The sequence below is a fragment of the Ursus americanus genome, chromosome 34 (assembly GCF_024610735.1).
Source record: "Ursus americanus isolate L20-20 chromosome 34, mUrsAme1.1.p, whole genome shotgun sequence".
Taxonomy (NCBI): domain Eukaryota; kingdom Metazoa; phylum Chordata; class Mammalia; order Carnivora; family Ursidae; genus Ursus; species Ursus americanus.
The window spans coordinates 5,537,195-5,551,574 of NC_142160.1; the positions used below are offsets into that span (position 1 = coordinate 5,537,195).

The 14,380-nt window shown below is 44.8% G+C and overlaps 1 protein-coding gene across 3 annotated transcripts in view; it reads right to left on the reverse strand.

The window, feature by feature from the left end:
- The window catches only part of PDCD1LG2 (programmed cell death 1 ligand 2), a 96,908-nt gene that overhangs the window by 19,029 nt on the left and 63,499 nt on the right, over window positions 1-14,380 (reverse strand). The window contains exons 7-9 of one of the 3 annotated variants that reach the window (XR_006775358.2): window positions 12,400-12,473; window positions 2,420-9,013; window positions 1-2,200 (exon numbers count right to left, since the gene is read on the reverse strand). The exon at window positions 1-2,200 is cut by the window's left edge and continues 19,029 nt beyond it. Coding sequence is in view for 1 of the 3 variants with exons in the window: in XM_045772462.2 (XP_045628418.1) it covers window positions 12,462-12,473 (12 nt within the window). In the remaining 2 variants the exon portion in view is untranslated. Of the gene's footprint in view, window positions 12,474-14,380 lie in introns of all 3 variants that reach the window. The other 2 variants (XR_015722955.1, XM_045772462.2) reach the window with 2 other exon arrangements.

Consider the following 14,380-nt stretch of genomic DNA (forward strand, 5'->3'; position numbering starts at 1 on the left):
TTGCCATTTACCAGCTCTGTGACTTTGGGCAAATCACTCTCTGTTCCTCATATGTGAAATAGGAAAATGATGGTATCTAGCTCGTGGGAAGGTTACGAGGATTTAATGTTGAGGATTAAATGAGTTAGTACTTGTAAAGCACAAAAAACAGTGCCTGACAAGCAGGAAGGATTTGGTGATTGTCGCCTCGAGGCCAAGCCACACATACTGACTCAAACTGTTTTGGTGCTTAAATCAAAGTTTGAAGTTTGAAGCTTCAGAACTCAGCCTCAAGACAATGCCAGTATCATCAAGTAAGACATCCAGCAATCTACTATGAGGTGTCCAAAGGAGGGAGATCACTCCCAATTTCTTCTGAGAACCAGGTAAAGAAGCTGAGAAAGAAGAGCTAAGTAAGAAGGAAAAATGTTGTGGACACTTAGAAGAAATGTCTTATAAGTAATAAAATAACCAGAGTCGATCTTTTTCAAAAGGGTACATGTAAATTGCCTGATAAATAATGTGTTGGGATTTCTCTAACTTTCCCGAGTGGATTTTTCCCTTTTTTTGTGTGTGCCAACCATAAGAGATATTCCAGTATCTGGGGAGGTGATTTCAGCTTTCCTCCAAAATGCAGAGCCAACAAACAAGTGTGTCCAAACCTTTCCAATCTCTTTTAAGACAGAAAGTCATGTTACAGATCAGGAAATGTGCACTCTTATCCAGGGAAAGTCACATGTTGTCTTCATTTTTGAATTTGACATGTAAGATTTCCAGATTAGTTTACTTCCATAGTCGCAGTGCTCCTCAAAGTTAAGAACATGGCCCGCATCTGATTCACTTAGTGGATATGTGAACGTAGCTTTTCCTCTGCTGATTTTCTCTACGACTTTTGAAAAGCTCCAGCAAGCTTTGGGTAAGTTTGTGCGACTTGCTGGCATTCGGACGGATCTCTCTTTTTTGAACTCTTCGATGATTTCCAAATTTTTCTAAAATGAGCATGTATTTTTTAAGAACTGAAAGTCTTTTTTTTTTTTTTTAAATTAACCTTTGCAACATGGCTTATTTTCTTAGGAAAAAAAAGAAATTAACTAGCCTGCCCTTCTTCTAGAAATGACACAGGGAACAAGTCTATGAACTTAGCATTTTTTGTCGCCTTAAAAAGAGGAAACTTTGTATTTATTGAGTTGTCGGCTCAAGAATAGCCCATAGGTTGTTGGGCAGCTTTCAGCGTTAACTGTTAACGGTGGTGATATGTCAGAAAGACCTTATCTCTCCATTCTTCTCCATGATGACTACACATCATCTGATCACAAAGTTCATCCCAGATAACAAGAACAGAAAGTCCCTTAGAGGAAAGATAAGGCCCAAAGAGCTGTTCTGCTCTTTCTGATTGTTTGCCACACTGGCTGGGCAAAGAAATCTGGGATTAAATTCTGAGAAGAGATAAATGGGGATTTAGAGACCTTACCCTACTTTCCTTTCTGTGTGTGTGAGTGTGTGTGTGTGAGTGTGCTGAGTTTAGGTTTTGTTTTCAATAACATGTTATCCTGAAGTCACATGATAGCATACAGTATTCAAGATTCTCACTTCCCCTTACTCCAGAACCATGGCTGTACCTTTAGAAACTGGCCTGAGCGAGAAGAAGGCGATGTAAGAGGCAAAGTCCAGATGCAAGGTGTCAGTATGTTTCTCAGAAGAATCTCTTGCACCATTCCAAAGTGAAATTCTGACTATGTTGACTGAGAATTATTAGACCTTTGCTCTTCCTTATTTTATCAGCAATGACAGCTGTAAACTCCCTGCAAGTCCAGCTCCGGCTTCATTTCATAGAACATCACGCCATCGTGGGAAGATAGAAGGGGTCTAACCCTGAGTCCCCACTTCCGGAAGCTCAGTCTTGTCAGAGCCACGCTCACCTGGAAGCAACTAAGGAGTTCTCGCAAAGCAGATCAGAGGAGCCCCAATTCAAAGACTGCATTGAGATGCTCCTTTATCCAGTCTGGGCCCTTCTCCACGAAGCCCAGAGCCTTCAGAGTCAGAGGAGACTCACCTTCACAAGCTCGGACCTTGGCTTCTGTTTCTGACTTCAGCCCCTCAGGTGAATTCATTGTTTTGTAATCACCTCTTCTTGTCCTCAGGATGTTTTTGCTGTAGAAACCGCTGCTCTCAGTAGCCTCTATAGCTTACGAGCAGTCTTCGGAGTCTCCCTCATCTTCCCCTAGATTTGGAAAGATGTTACAAGTCAGGTTTGCTTGTGGGCAGCCTCTTTCTTTGCTCGTTCTGATGAGTTGTCTACAGGTGCTGACTGCAACCTTTCTGTTTCTTTTCACTAAAACCTATTACAGTACTTTCAGTAAGACTGGGCTTTGAGGACCTTGCCTTTTCAGCAGCACATTAGCAAATCCCAGCTCTCTTGCTCACAGTTGAGCTGACTTACCATTAAGACTGAATGAAATTATTGTCTGTGCATTCCTCTCTGTAGCTCTTCATTTCTTTCTCTCATCACTCCTTCATTCAAGGAACATGTTACTGAACACTGAGCTGTGACATCTCTATTTGGAGATAGAAACCAAAAGATGGATGACACTCCATGTCTGGTAGGAAAGACCATCAGCCCCTATGGCACCTTTGTGTGATCTGGAAAAAGTCAGCCCTTCCTCCTGGTGGAGGCAGCTCTGTGCCAGGGCTCAGGGATAACATGTGGGGAACAGAATGGATTTCGGCCCCTTCTTGCCTCCTTGGCCAAGGACCCCTGTGTAGGGCATAATCTGAGTAGCCCTGTGCTATGAACAAGGAAATGTAAACAGTATATTATGGTACAGTGTGATGAACACAGAGTAGAGAGGATCTGACTTCCTGGTAGGCTGGGGAGTTGGGGAAGGTTTCATGGAAGAGGTTACATGTGAGATGAGCCATGAAGGAGCTCATCCAGTGAAGGGGGGTGAAGGGCAGAGGGAAGATGGACAAAGCCACAAAAGTGTGAAGAGCCTGGCATGTTTGGGGCTCTGCAAGTCACTGATGTCCAGAGCGTCCAGCAGGTACATGAGGGTGGAGGAGACCTGACAAGAATTGAAACTGGAAGACGATTTTGGCAATGACCTAAGCTGGGACCTAAACTCTAGGCCCTCGCCACTCAAAGTCTGCTTCTCCTTAGGGCAGCTTCGACGTCACCAGACAAACTGTTAAGAGTGTAGACTCCTGGGCCCCATCCAACCTACTGAATCAGGACCTGCATTTTATTCAGCTCTTTGGGGAGGAGGGTTTCAAGGTGGCTGTGTCGGAAGATCCTGAGCTCACCTCCTTTCCCTCTGAAAATGGTCTGAAAACTAGATGAACTGCTCCTGACAACAAAGGATAAAAGGACAACATCAAGATGGATAGAGAGACAGAGATATGGTCTCGGCAAAAAAAAAAAACACCGGCCCCAGCATGGGGGCATCTAATAGGGGAGAGCTCACCTGGCTGGGGCTTCTCCTGGAGGAACAAGGGTTTGTGCCTCACATCAGGCATTCCAACTCTGGGGATCTGCAACAGAGAGATGAGCTTCCCAAACCAATGGGGACCCAAAGTGCTGTAGAAAACTGAGGGTCTCCTTTCAAATGGCTTGTGTGTGGGCTCAGTCACCCCAGGATCCAGCGCAAAAGTACCAATTTGAAATTCCCCTAGGCTGTTCTTAAAGGAGATTCATTTGCTGGTCTGAGGGCATCTGCTGGAGCGGCAGGGACAGTTGAGTCGCCCTCTGAAGGCAGAGGTGCCAGTGGCTGTCATCTGTGCACTCTCCTGCTGCCTCCCGCTGCCTCCTGCTTCCTTGCTGAGGCTGGAGAGCACAGGCAGTCACAGCAACCCCCTGCTCCCTGGCTGGGGCAGGCAAAGGTCAAAGGTCCTGGCATTCTCCCACTCCCAGCCTGGGGCCAACGCATACTTGCAGTCAGGCTGTTTTCCCACTGCTTTTCTGAAGCTGGCCCCATCTCCTACCCTCTCCAGCCGCCCTGCTAAAGCCGGCAGGCCCCCGCCAAACACACAGAGGCTGCCCCTCGTTCACCTGGCCCTGGTGGCCAAGGGGGCAGGGATCCTGAGCTAAAACTATCAGAAAGATAGGTGTTGGCCAGAGCACTGCACAGACAGCATATTGAAATGCACCCCCAGTCTTTGTGTGAAAGAGGCCTATTTTCTAAATCTGGAGCTCAGCCGGAGAGACAGGCTTCAGGGTTGCCATACAACTAGAGGCTGTGGAGGTGCTCCCAGAAAATGTATTAGAGACACCATCCTTGCACACGCCCTGGGCCCTACTACAGCTCAGTAAGACCTCACAGAAAGGAGCTTCTCCGTTCATCTGGTGCCCTGATTTTTGAAACTGTTGCCCAGGGACACATCCAGATCCTACAATCCAGAGGCCAGCAGGGTTTAACAACTGTGGCCCCACGGGACTGTCTAATCTGCATACTTCAAAATCTTCTGTGGGAGAGTCTGACTTCCAGTCAGCCTGAAACTGGGTGCTAAGGAGATTATTCTCCTTGGAACACTGATAGACCTTGGGACACTCTTAACAACAGGGACTTACCAAGAATAAACCAGGCCCTTTAGATATCACAAAGGTTCAAGAGACAACCAAGAACGAGGGCAAGGGTGAATAAGAAATTTCATCACCTCCATAAGGTTGTTCCTTCAACACTCAAAGAGGTAGCTGTTTCACCGACTCCATAGAAACACAGAGTATCAAGCAAAATGAGGAAACAGACAAGTCTGTTCTCAGTGAGAGAGAAACACAAAACTTCAGAAAAAAGACCTTGATGATATGGATAAAGATCCCAAGTCATAGTCATAAAGGTGCTTGCTGAACTCAGGAGAAGAATGGATGAACAGAGTGAGAACTCCAAGAAGGAGACAGAAAAATATAAGAAAACAACAAGCAGAAGTCACAGAGCTGAGGAGTACAAGAACTGAATGAAAAAAATACACTAGAAGGGTTTGACAGCAGACTGGATAAAATGGAAGAAAAGACCAGTGAGTTGGATGAAAAAGCACTGAAACCCACTCAGACAGAGCAACAAAAAGTAAAAAGAATTTTTAAAAATGAAAAAAAAAAAAAACCTAAGAGACCTAGAGGAGAAGGGGGCGGGGAGCAAGAAAGGGCACCTATATCGATGAAGAGATCACATGTGTCAATAGATAGGTAATCCACTGACAGAAAATTAATAAGGAAACATCAGCCTCAAACATCGCATTAGACTGGAGGGACTTCATAGATATATATAAAGAACATTCCATCTAAAAGCGGCAGAATTCACATTCTCAAATACACCTGGAATGATCTCCAGGATAGATCACCTGTTCGGCAAGACAAAACAAGTCTCGATAAATTCAAGAAGATTGAAATCTTATCAAGCATCTTTTCCGACCACAATGGCGTGAAACCAGAAATCGATTTCAAAAAGGAAGCTGGAAAACCCACAAATACGTGGAGATTAAACACTGTGCTACTGAGCAACCACTGCGTCATCAAAGCAATTAAAAGGAGAAATTTAAAAATACCAGAGATTAATGAAAAAAGAAAAACGACACTAAAATCTATGGAATGCAGCAAAGAGTTTCTAGGAGGGAAGTTCATGGCAATCCCGGCCTGCCTCGAGAAACAAGAAAAATCTCAAAGAAACAATTTAACCTTACACTTAAAGGAACAAGAAAATGAAGAACAAATGAAAACCAAAGTTAGTAAAAGGAAGGCAATAACTAAGATCAGAGTGGAAATAAATGAATTGAGGCTAAAAAGATAACAGAAAAGATCAGCAAAACCAAGAGCTGGTTTTTTGAAGAGATAAACAAAATTGACAGAAGCCTTTAGCTAGACTCACCGAGAGAAAGGAGAGAGGGCTCAAATAAAATCAGGAATGAAAGAGAAGCTACAACTGACACTACGGAAACACAAAGGATTGTAAGAGACTGCTACGAACAATCATATGCTAACACATTAGACAACCTAGAAGAAATAAACAGATTCCTAGAAACATACTGAATCAGGAAGACACAGAAAATCTGAACAGACTGAGTACTAGTAAGGAGATTGAATCAGTAATCAAAAATCTCCCAACAAACAAAAGCCCAGGACAAGACAGCTTCCCTGGGGAATTCTACCAAATAGTCGAAGAACATTTAATACCTATCCTTCCCTGGAAGAGGTTACATGTGAGCTGAGCCATGAAGGAGCTCATCCAGTGAAGGGGGGTGAAGAGCAGAGGGAAGATGGACAAAGCCACACAGGTTTGAAGAGCCTGACATGTTTGGGGCTCTGCAAGTCACTGATGTCCAGAGTGTCCAGCAGGTACATGAGGATGGGGGAGACCTGACAAGAATTAAAGCTGGAAGACGCTTTTGGCAATGACCTAAGCTAGGACCTAAACAAACCAAACCAAACCAAACCAAACCAAACCCATACTCACAGATACAGAGAACAGGTTGGGTGTTGCTGGAGGGGAGGAGGGTTGCAGTGAGGCAAACGGGTGAAGGGGATCAAAAAGTACAAACTTCCAGTTGTAAAATAAGTAAGTCCTGGGATGTAAGGTAGAGCATGGGGCATGTAGTCAATAACATGGTATTAACCTTATAAGGTGACAGATGATAACTGGCTTACTAAGGCGACCATTTTACAACATATACAAATGTCACATCGCCGTGTTATAGACCCAAAAGTAATGTAATATTGTATGTCGAGTATACTTCATTAATGATATGGTAAAACTCCTGAGTGGTTCAAGGGCACATTAAAGTCTGAGGAGTGGTGGTTTAGGGAAGAGCGGATAAGAACTAGGGTCTGTTTTAAAGGTGTGTTTTCTAGATACTGCCAAATACGGTGTTTCCCTTTACAATGTCACAAATCTATGGTCAGTGGATTTACCATCCCGGTGCCTCAGTGATATTAACTACAGTTCATAGTTATAGAAAACAGGGCGTGAAGAATTTAACATCCACGGAAGCACCAGCAGACTGAAACAGAAGGAGGAGAATGCAGACTTCTTGGCTCACCTTTTCCTTTTCTCTTTTGTCTTACCGCTCAGGCTTGCTTTGTCGTGAGCCTTTGCCTGGGAGGTGCGGAAATGGACACCTAAGTCTAGCCAACACCGAGACTGGAAAGATGACTGATCAAGAAGCCTTCAGCCTGGAGGTGGTGTCTATGCACCATCCTGGAGCCAGTGGAAAAAATGGAAATAACTCTAAAAAAGATCCTAGGAGGAAAGTAAAGGTGAGTGTCGTCTGTACCCAGCCCTCCCATCTCTTATGCTTTTTCCCTTTTGCCCATTCATTCATGCACTCATTCAATTATTATTGAGCACCTACTGTCTGTCAGGCACCGATATCTTCATATTCCCAGTAACTACAGAGCTCTCTTCACACTTCCAGATCTCCTGAGAGATCGCTTCCCAAAGCTTCCACTGCCCTTCCTGCGCTAGACTTTTCTCCCTCCAGCCCTGTGTAGCTCATGGGAACGGCTTGAAGCTGGAAGGCTCTGGGGTTTCTGTTCTATGCTCAGTCCTCTGCGTGGGGGCTGTCCTGATTCTTTTTCTCCAAGAGGAATCCTGAGGAGGAAAAAATCCAGGTTCGAGTGGGGTTTCAGCTCCTGTGGGAGGTTATTACTGCAGTTGGCTGAGGAACTGGCCCTGGTTTTTGTGTGTTTTGGCCACTGGGGTAAGGGTGGGGTGTACAGGGAAACATAGATTAATTTCCATCAAAAGAATGGGTTGAAGAGTAAGTTTGAGGTGCATAAAAGGGACCTTTGGGGAGGGGAAGCAAAAGAGAAGTAACATTCTTCCCCCAAACTGTTTCTGCGAATTCAGCATAGAAATCCCTTAAGGTCATCACAGTATCATCACTCGGTGATGGAAAATCATGTTACCATAAAGCAGAGTTGAGAAAGGAAAGCTACGTTGGTGGTAGGGTGGTATTTGGTTTGGCTTTTAAACCTAATTGTACAATATGACTGTAGGAAGGCCAAGTCGGATGCTTGCCCTGAGCTGGGAACTCTGCTTACGTGTTCTCTCTACCTCCTTCCCACAGGTAGCTGGTTCCTCTAACCCCACGGGCGGGCGCAGGAGAGCCAAGGGGGATGGCAGGGGAAGAAACATGCAAATAGCAAGGCCCTACCCTAAAGCCTCTAGAGGCAGCTTTGATTTTCAAGATAAAAAATAACAGTTGTGCTCAGTTATACAGCAATCACTGTAAAGAAAATAGGGTCTAGATCTCTTACTCTCTTACTTCCTTCAGAACGTCTGTAGTCATTGAAGACTGCTTCAAGCAGGTCTGTAGGTTGCTTGAATTAAAACAGAAAAAAAAAGACAAAAAGAGGAAGAAAGTAATCTGCAATTAATTGATAGGTGGAGACCACCTCGAGGGTCAAGCGGTCAAGTGGTTGGATTTATCCTGGAAGGAACCCTGGTCTGGCCGTTGTAATTCAAAGTGAGGTGGTAACAGTGCTTCTCCAAGTGTGGTCTGTGCATTTGTGTTGAGCCCCAAAGGGTCCCAGGTCTGCAAAGGCCTGTGGCCGGTGCTTCCTGAGGGGACAAGAGGGACGGCTGTGAACATCAAAGTGCAGAACACAGATGTGCCTTTATATCTAAATGTGATTTTGCTTGGGAGGCAGGATGTTTTTTCAGCTTCAGCTGTCGGGGCCAGATGAAGACAACAACATGTGTTTGAAACGACGGATTGATATCGATCTCCTAGGCAACTGCTCGATGTCCTGGGATGCATAGACGTGGTCCCTTTACTCCTCTTGTCCAGGGAAGGTTAGAGTTTGCACATGATCAGCCTGAAACTGCTTTTCGCCACTTCTTTTTCCTTTATGGCCGTTGGCTGAGTGGAGAGGAAGTGTCTGAACTTGAGCCTGGGCAGCTCGGTTTCAGTCACAACCAGAAGTGAGTGTCCACCGGAGAGACAATCACTTACGTGTGCTTGGAAGTAGTGAGCCTTTGTCCCGATCCATTTCACTTCTTAATTATGTCTTACGTCCATGAGCCCTAAAACACGTCCTTTGTGGTCTCTGTAAAAAATTTTGGAGTTCGAGAAAAATGTACTTGGGCCCCAGGACTATTCCCTAATTACCAGACATGGTACTTTGGACATGGGACTCTCAGCTTCCATTTCTCATCAGGAAAATGAGGATAAGCCTACCTATCTTGCCAAATTGCTCTAAGTGGTTACGTTTAATGATTCATGCAGAACAGCTCGTGCAGTGTTTAGCACAGCAGACTTCCTTGTGTGCTCCTTTCGTCTTCACTTTCACTTGGGCACCAAAGAGCCAAAGCGTAATGAATGGTTAGCCACTAGGATGGTCATTTGTCTCAACACCTATATTGTGGGACAACAGAGTCTGCTCAGTCAGCCTTCATGCAGAAGGGAAAATCCTGGGATTTTCAGGAAATAAGCTCTTAACAGAAAATTGCCCTATGTAATGAGGCACCCCAGCTTAAACTGGGGTTCAGTGTTTCATGACATCTTAATTGCTGGAAATAGGAAGTTGGGGTGTGGAGGTGGAGAGAAGCTGCTATTTCCAACTCACCAGATTTTTTTTCCCAGAAAGAACACTTTAAGTTTACCTTTGAGGTTGACTGTTTCAGGGGGGGAAAAACCCTTAATAATTAGTTTAATCACATAAATGTAAAACCAAGATCCTAACTGGAATAGCTTTGGCTATTTGGCTACATACTAACCAGGGTGGGTACATTAGTATGTTATCCTTACTCCTGTCAACGGTGCTGCTGGGGAAGATTGATTATCTCACCTGTGAGGAAACAGGCTCAGAGAGGGACCCGCCTGCGGGCGGGTTTCTGATCAGTGACAGAGCAGCTCTGACTCAGGCCTGTATCTACCAGTCTCAACTCAGGTGGGAAAAGGTCATATAAACCCAACCAGGAAACTTTATGAAATCACTTCCGATTTCCCCCTTTCCCCATGAGATTCTGCCACGCACCCCCCGTGGTTGTATATCTCTGCAGAAGTTAGCCATTGTTACTGATGGAGAGTGTTTCACTATCCTCCAGTGTTTTGGGGTAAAAAGTCTGCTTTTATAGCATGCCACGTCTCTCATCTGCCTTCCTCTGTCTGAGGCTCCAAAAGAAAGTCCTGAGGAATTCTAGCTCTTTGGCCTTACCAGTATTGGCCTGGGGAGTGGGGGGCTCCTTACTTAATTCTGTAAAGGATTACCTGAAAACATAAAATCCTACAGAAAAATTCATGGCCCCAGCGCTTGACGGAGAGGTCCTGTTAGACATCCCTCCAGTCCTTGCAGGATCCCTGTTCCCTCCTTGGGGGTACTGCCTTCCACTGACCAAACCAGTGGTTTCTAGCTACCCCCCACCTCCCAGTGACGGGAGGGTAAAGGCCCATCATGGGTTACCCAACCACACATACCCCAGCTGCTTTCCCCATCTGAGTCATCTTAGAACATCTTTCCTTTCATATAGGGTACAACTATGTAAATGGTCAGAAAGACGACTTCTATGATCTGCAAGTCCCTTGAGGACAGGAATGATGTCTACTATTTCCGTCTCCCCCATGCCTAACATATAGTGCTTAGCACTAAATCGGTGGTAAATACATGAAAGAGAGTAACAGTGTGGTTTTCCCATGACTGCATCTTCCAAGGGGAGCCCTGGACCCTACCTCCCCGAAAATTACCCTTTCTCCCAGTCTTGTCTGTTGCCCTGGTTGAGTTAATGAATAGCTCCTAAGGAGCTTCTTAAAGTCTAAAAAGGCTTTGAGGCCTAAAGGAAATTATCTCTGAAGGTGAGTGTTCAGGCAGAAAGATGGAGACATGCAGGTGGTATGTGCATAGGGGAAGGGTAGGGACTTCCCAGCCTCTCTCTTCACACACCCAGGCACAACCACTTCCTTTGCCTGCAGTGCCTGATCCTATCTGGATGCAGTTCTCTAAGGGAGAGTGACTCCTGGCTACCGCCGTAAAACCAAACCCAGAACTTCACCTCAGCTCTTCCTCAATCCTGACGTTATTCTCCAGGTAAAGGCAGACACTGACGACCCTTTACGTAGTTTCTCGTTTGTGTCTTTAGCCTCGCTCTGTGTTTAGATACAAGGAGTGTTGAAAACGGGATGTTTGAGTTTAAAAACAGAGTTTAGAGGAAAAAGTAATAATACTAAGAGAGGAATATGGCTGGGTGCCTGGGTGGCTCAGTCTGTTTAAGGGTCTGCATTTGGCTCAGGTCATGGTCCTAGGGTTCTGGAATCCAGTCCTGTGTCGGGCTCCCTGCTCAGTGGAGAGCCTGTTTTTCCTTCTCCCTCTGCTACTCCCCCTGCTTGTGCTCTCTCTCTCTATATATATATCTTTCTGTGTCGAATAAATAAATAAATCTTTTTTAAAAAAAGGAATATGGCAAGCTGACATAGTTCTCAAGGAGCCATACCAATGAGGTGCAGAAACTGGGCTTATTTGATGGTAGATTGATTGGAATATCTGGGCAGAGGAAAGGTCATTTGAGGATGAGATCTAGAAAGTCATGCTGCTGATGAAAGATCTGGGTCTCTGGTATTGTTGTGAAATATAAGTGAAGCCCCACCCCAGAACCAGATGCATCAGAGAGGGTAGAGCTGGAAACCATCTCATTGCACCATCACCCTTCACTCCCCCCTGACCCCGAAGGAAGTTGAATGACAAGTTCGAACAGTTATAGAATCGTAGGATAAAAAGGAGACCTTACGAGTTTCCCTCCTCAGGGAAGAATACCTTCTAGAGCATCCTAAAAATGGTAGTTCTGGGGTGTGTGTGTTTCCAGGATCTGGGAGATGAACGTTGGTGAGTAGGTCTAGTTGCTAGTGAGATCCTGCTGGTTCTGGGTCAAACTCTACTTCAATGTCACTTGTACCTCTTGAACTTGCTTTCACGTCTTCCCTTGATAATTCTCCAGGAAAAATGCACCTAAGTCCTTTAAGCAGTCCTAATCCACGGTATTTTCCAGCCCCGTCACTATTTTGGGTGCCCCACCCCAGATCTATTCCCATCTATCAATGTCCCGGTTAAGTAGGGCCTCGAAGAGAACAAAACACTCCAGATGCACACTGGTCTACACATCGAAGTGACAGCAAAACTATTTGTCCCCAGGCCTGAACAGTGTCCTGCTCTCGGATATGCTAACGTCCTTCGCTTTTTAGCAATTGGATTTCAGTTTAACCCACCTTTGTCGTGACATGTGACACGTGTTATGTGTTATGACACATTTGTAGTTTATGAGTATGATGTCACTCATTATTTCATATTAAGTCCCCAGAATTTTTTCATATTCATTGCTAACAAAGCAAGCTTCTTCCGTCTTCTACCATCTGCCCACACACCTAAAAACAAAGACTTTTACTCTATCTCTTTGGTCTTGACTTAGTGAAGCTGGGATTTTAAATTAGAAAACTCTCACTTACCTGACTGACTATTCTCCCCACTTAATTAGCCTTCAGATAACACAGGCTCATCTTCTATTGTCCTATGTGGGTCGCTGGTTAAGACAGAGGTAAAGAGAAAAAAAGACAATTTTTTTTAATAGATGTTTTGTCAGTCTGACCTCTTCTCCCAGCCATCTTAACTGATGTACATACATATTAATGCAACTCTTTGTATGTGCTGTGGTAAAAATGAAGATATTCTGTGCTTACGGCATCTCCTTGAGCTAACCAACTGGTAACTCTGCTTAAAAAGAAATGGGTACATTCGGCAAGTTACTTTCCTTCTCTCAACCTGATTTGCCTTATCACTGAGATGAGAATGTTTGCACTGTTTGCTTTACCAATTGGCAGTAAGGCTCAACTAGATATTGGAAAATGCTTTGCAAATCTTAATGTGCCACAGAAATCGAAATGATGATGATGTTACTACTGTCGAGTCCAATTGGTTCGGGCTCCATTCGTTTCCTTCTCAAACCTGTTTGCAAAGCCGGACAGCCATCAGTTCCTGACAAAACACTGTGACTGGATTTCTGATCTGTCCTTGCCTCCCTGTCAGACCAGCCTCCCCTGAGGCCTGACTCGGATCCATACTGATTATGATTCACTTGTTTCCTCCTGTTGCCATTTGCAGATTCTGACCTGGCTGCATATCAGGGCTTGTGCCATGAGACCCAGTTCCCATGTGACAATTCCAGCTCTGGATGGACTCCTCAGCTGAGTGCCCAGCTGACAACATCCAGGGGCCCTGAGTTTGTGAGAGGAATGACGAGATGACTGAATGAAAGATGCGTGATGGCTCCCTTCAGACCCACGTCTTCATCTTTACCTATGTTTTTGGTCTCTGCGGCCAGACAGACAGAAAGATAGGTAAATATGCAGACAGAGAAACAGACAGATGGCTAGTTAGACAGGTAGATAGACTGACAGACAGATCAAATGAAATGCCACATACAAAAGCAAGTTTTACACATTGTATACATTTTGCCGTCATTCAAGGCTGATTTTCAGCAGATACTGGTATGGTTGCACCTTTGTAGTGGGTAGAACTATCTAGATAGAAAATAGTCACAGTCCAGAGCACCCTGAGTGATCCCCCGCCATCCTGCCATCTCCTGAGACTTGCTGCATCCCTTAGGTCCCCCCAGATAGCCCCCTGGCCACCACTTAACAACCAGCTTCCAGGATGCTTCTCCGCCTTTGGACCAGTGCCACTGCTGGGCAGGTCGGCGAAGTTTCTGAATTTCAGCCCTGCCACCGTTACTGATCTACTCCCTCCCTGTCACTAAAAACCTTCCAGGCCCAGTACATTTCTCTTTCCCTCCCTAGTCTTGTGCTTCTCTTCCCACTCACTTGAACTCCTTTGTGTCTTATGTTCTGTTTCCTCTCATCAGACCCTTAATTGTATGTGGCCTTGCTTTTTATTTTATTTATTTTATTTTATTTTATTTTATTTTATTTTATTTTATTTTATTTATTTATTTATTTATTTATTTATTTATTTATTTATTTAGTGGCCTTGCTTTTTATACAACCTTTCCCATGTGAATTTCTCCAGCCCCGGAGAATCCCTGAAAGTGTAGTGTATATCTCATAAATACTGTGTACCCCTCACATCTCCCACCGTGCTGACGGGGGTCCCAAGCCCCAACATGGAATCTGATGGATTGCTGGGACTAGACCAGCGGCCTTTCCCCCGAGGTGGCCCTGAAAGGGAGATGATGTTGTTGGGGAGTCCAGTGAACCCCCCGTCTCATCTATGAACACTCAGAAAAGTGCAGCGTCTGCCAGCCTGGGCTTGAAGTTTTCTTTCTTCTTTCTTTTTCTTTCTTTCTTTCTTTCTTTCTTTCTTTCTTTCTTTCTTTCTTTCTTTCTCTCTCTCTCTCTCTCTCTTTCTTTCTTTCTTTCTCTTTTTTTCTTTTAGTGTTCAACATTTCATCCGTGGCCATAACACCCAGTGCTC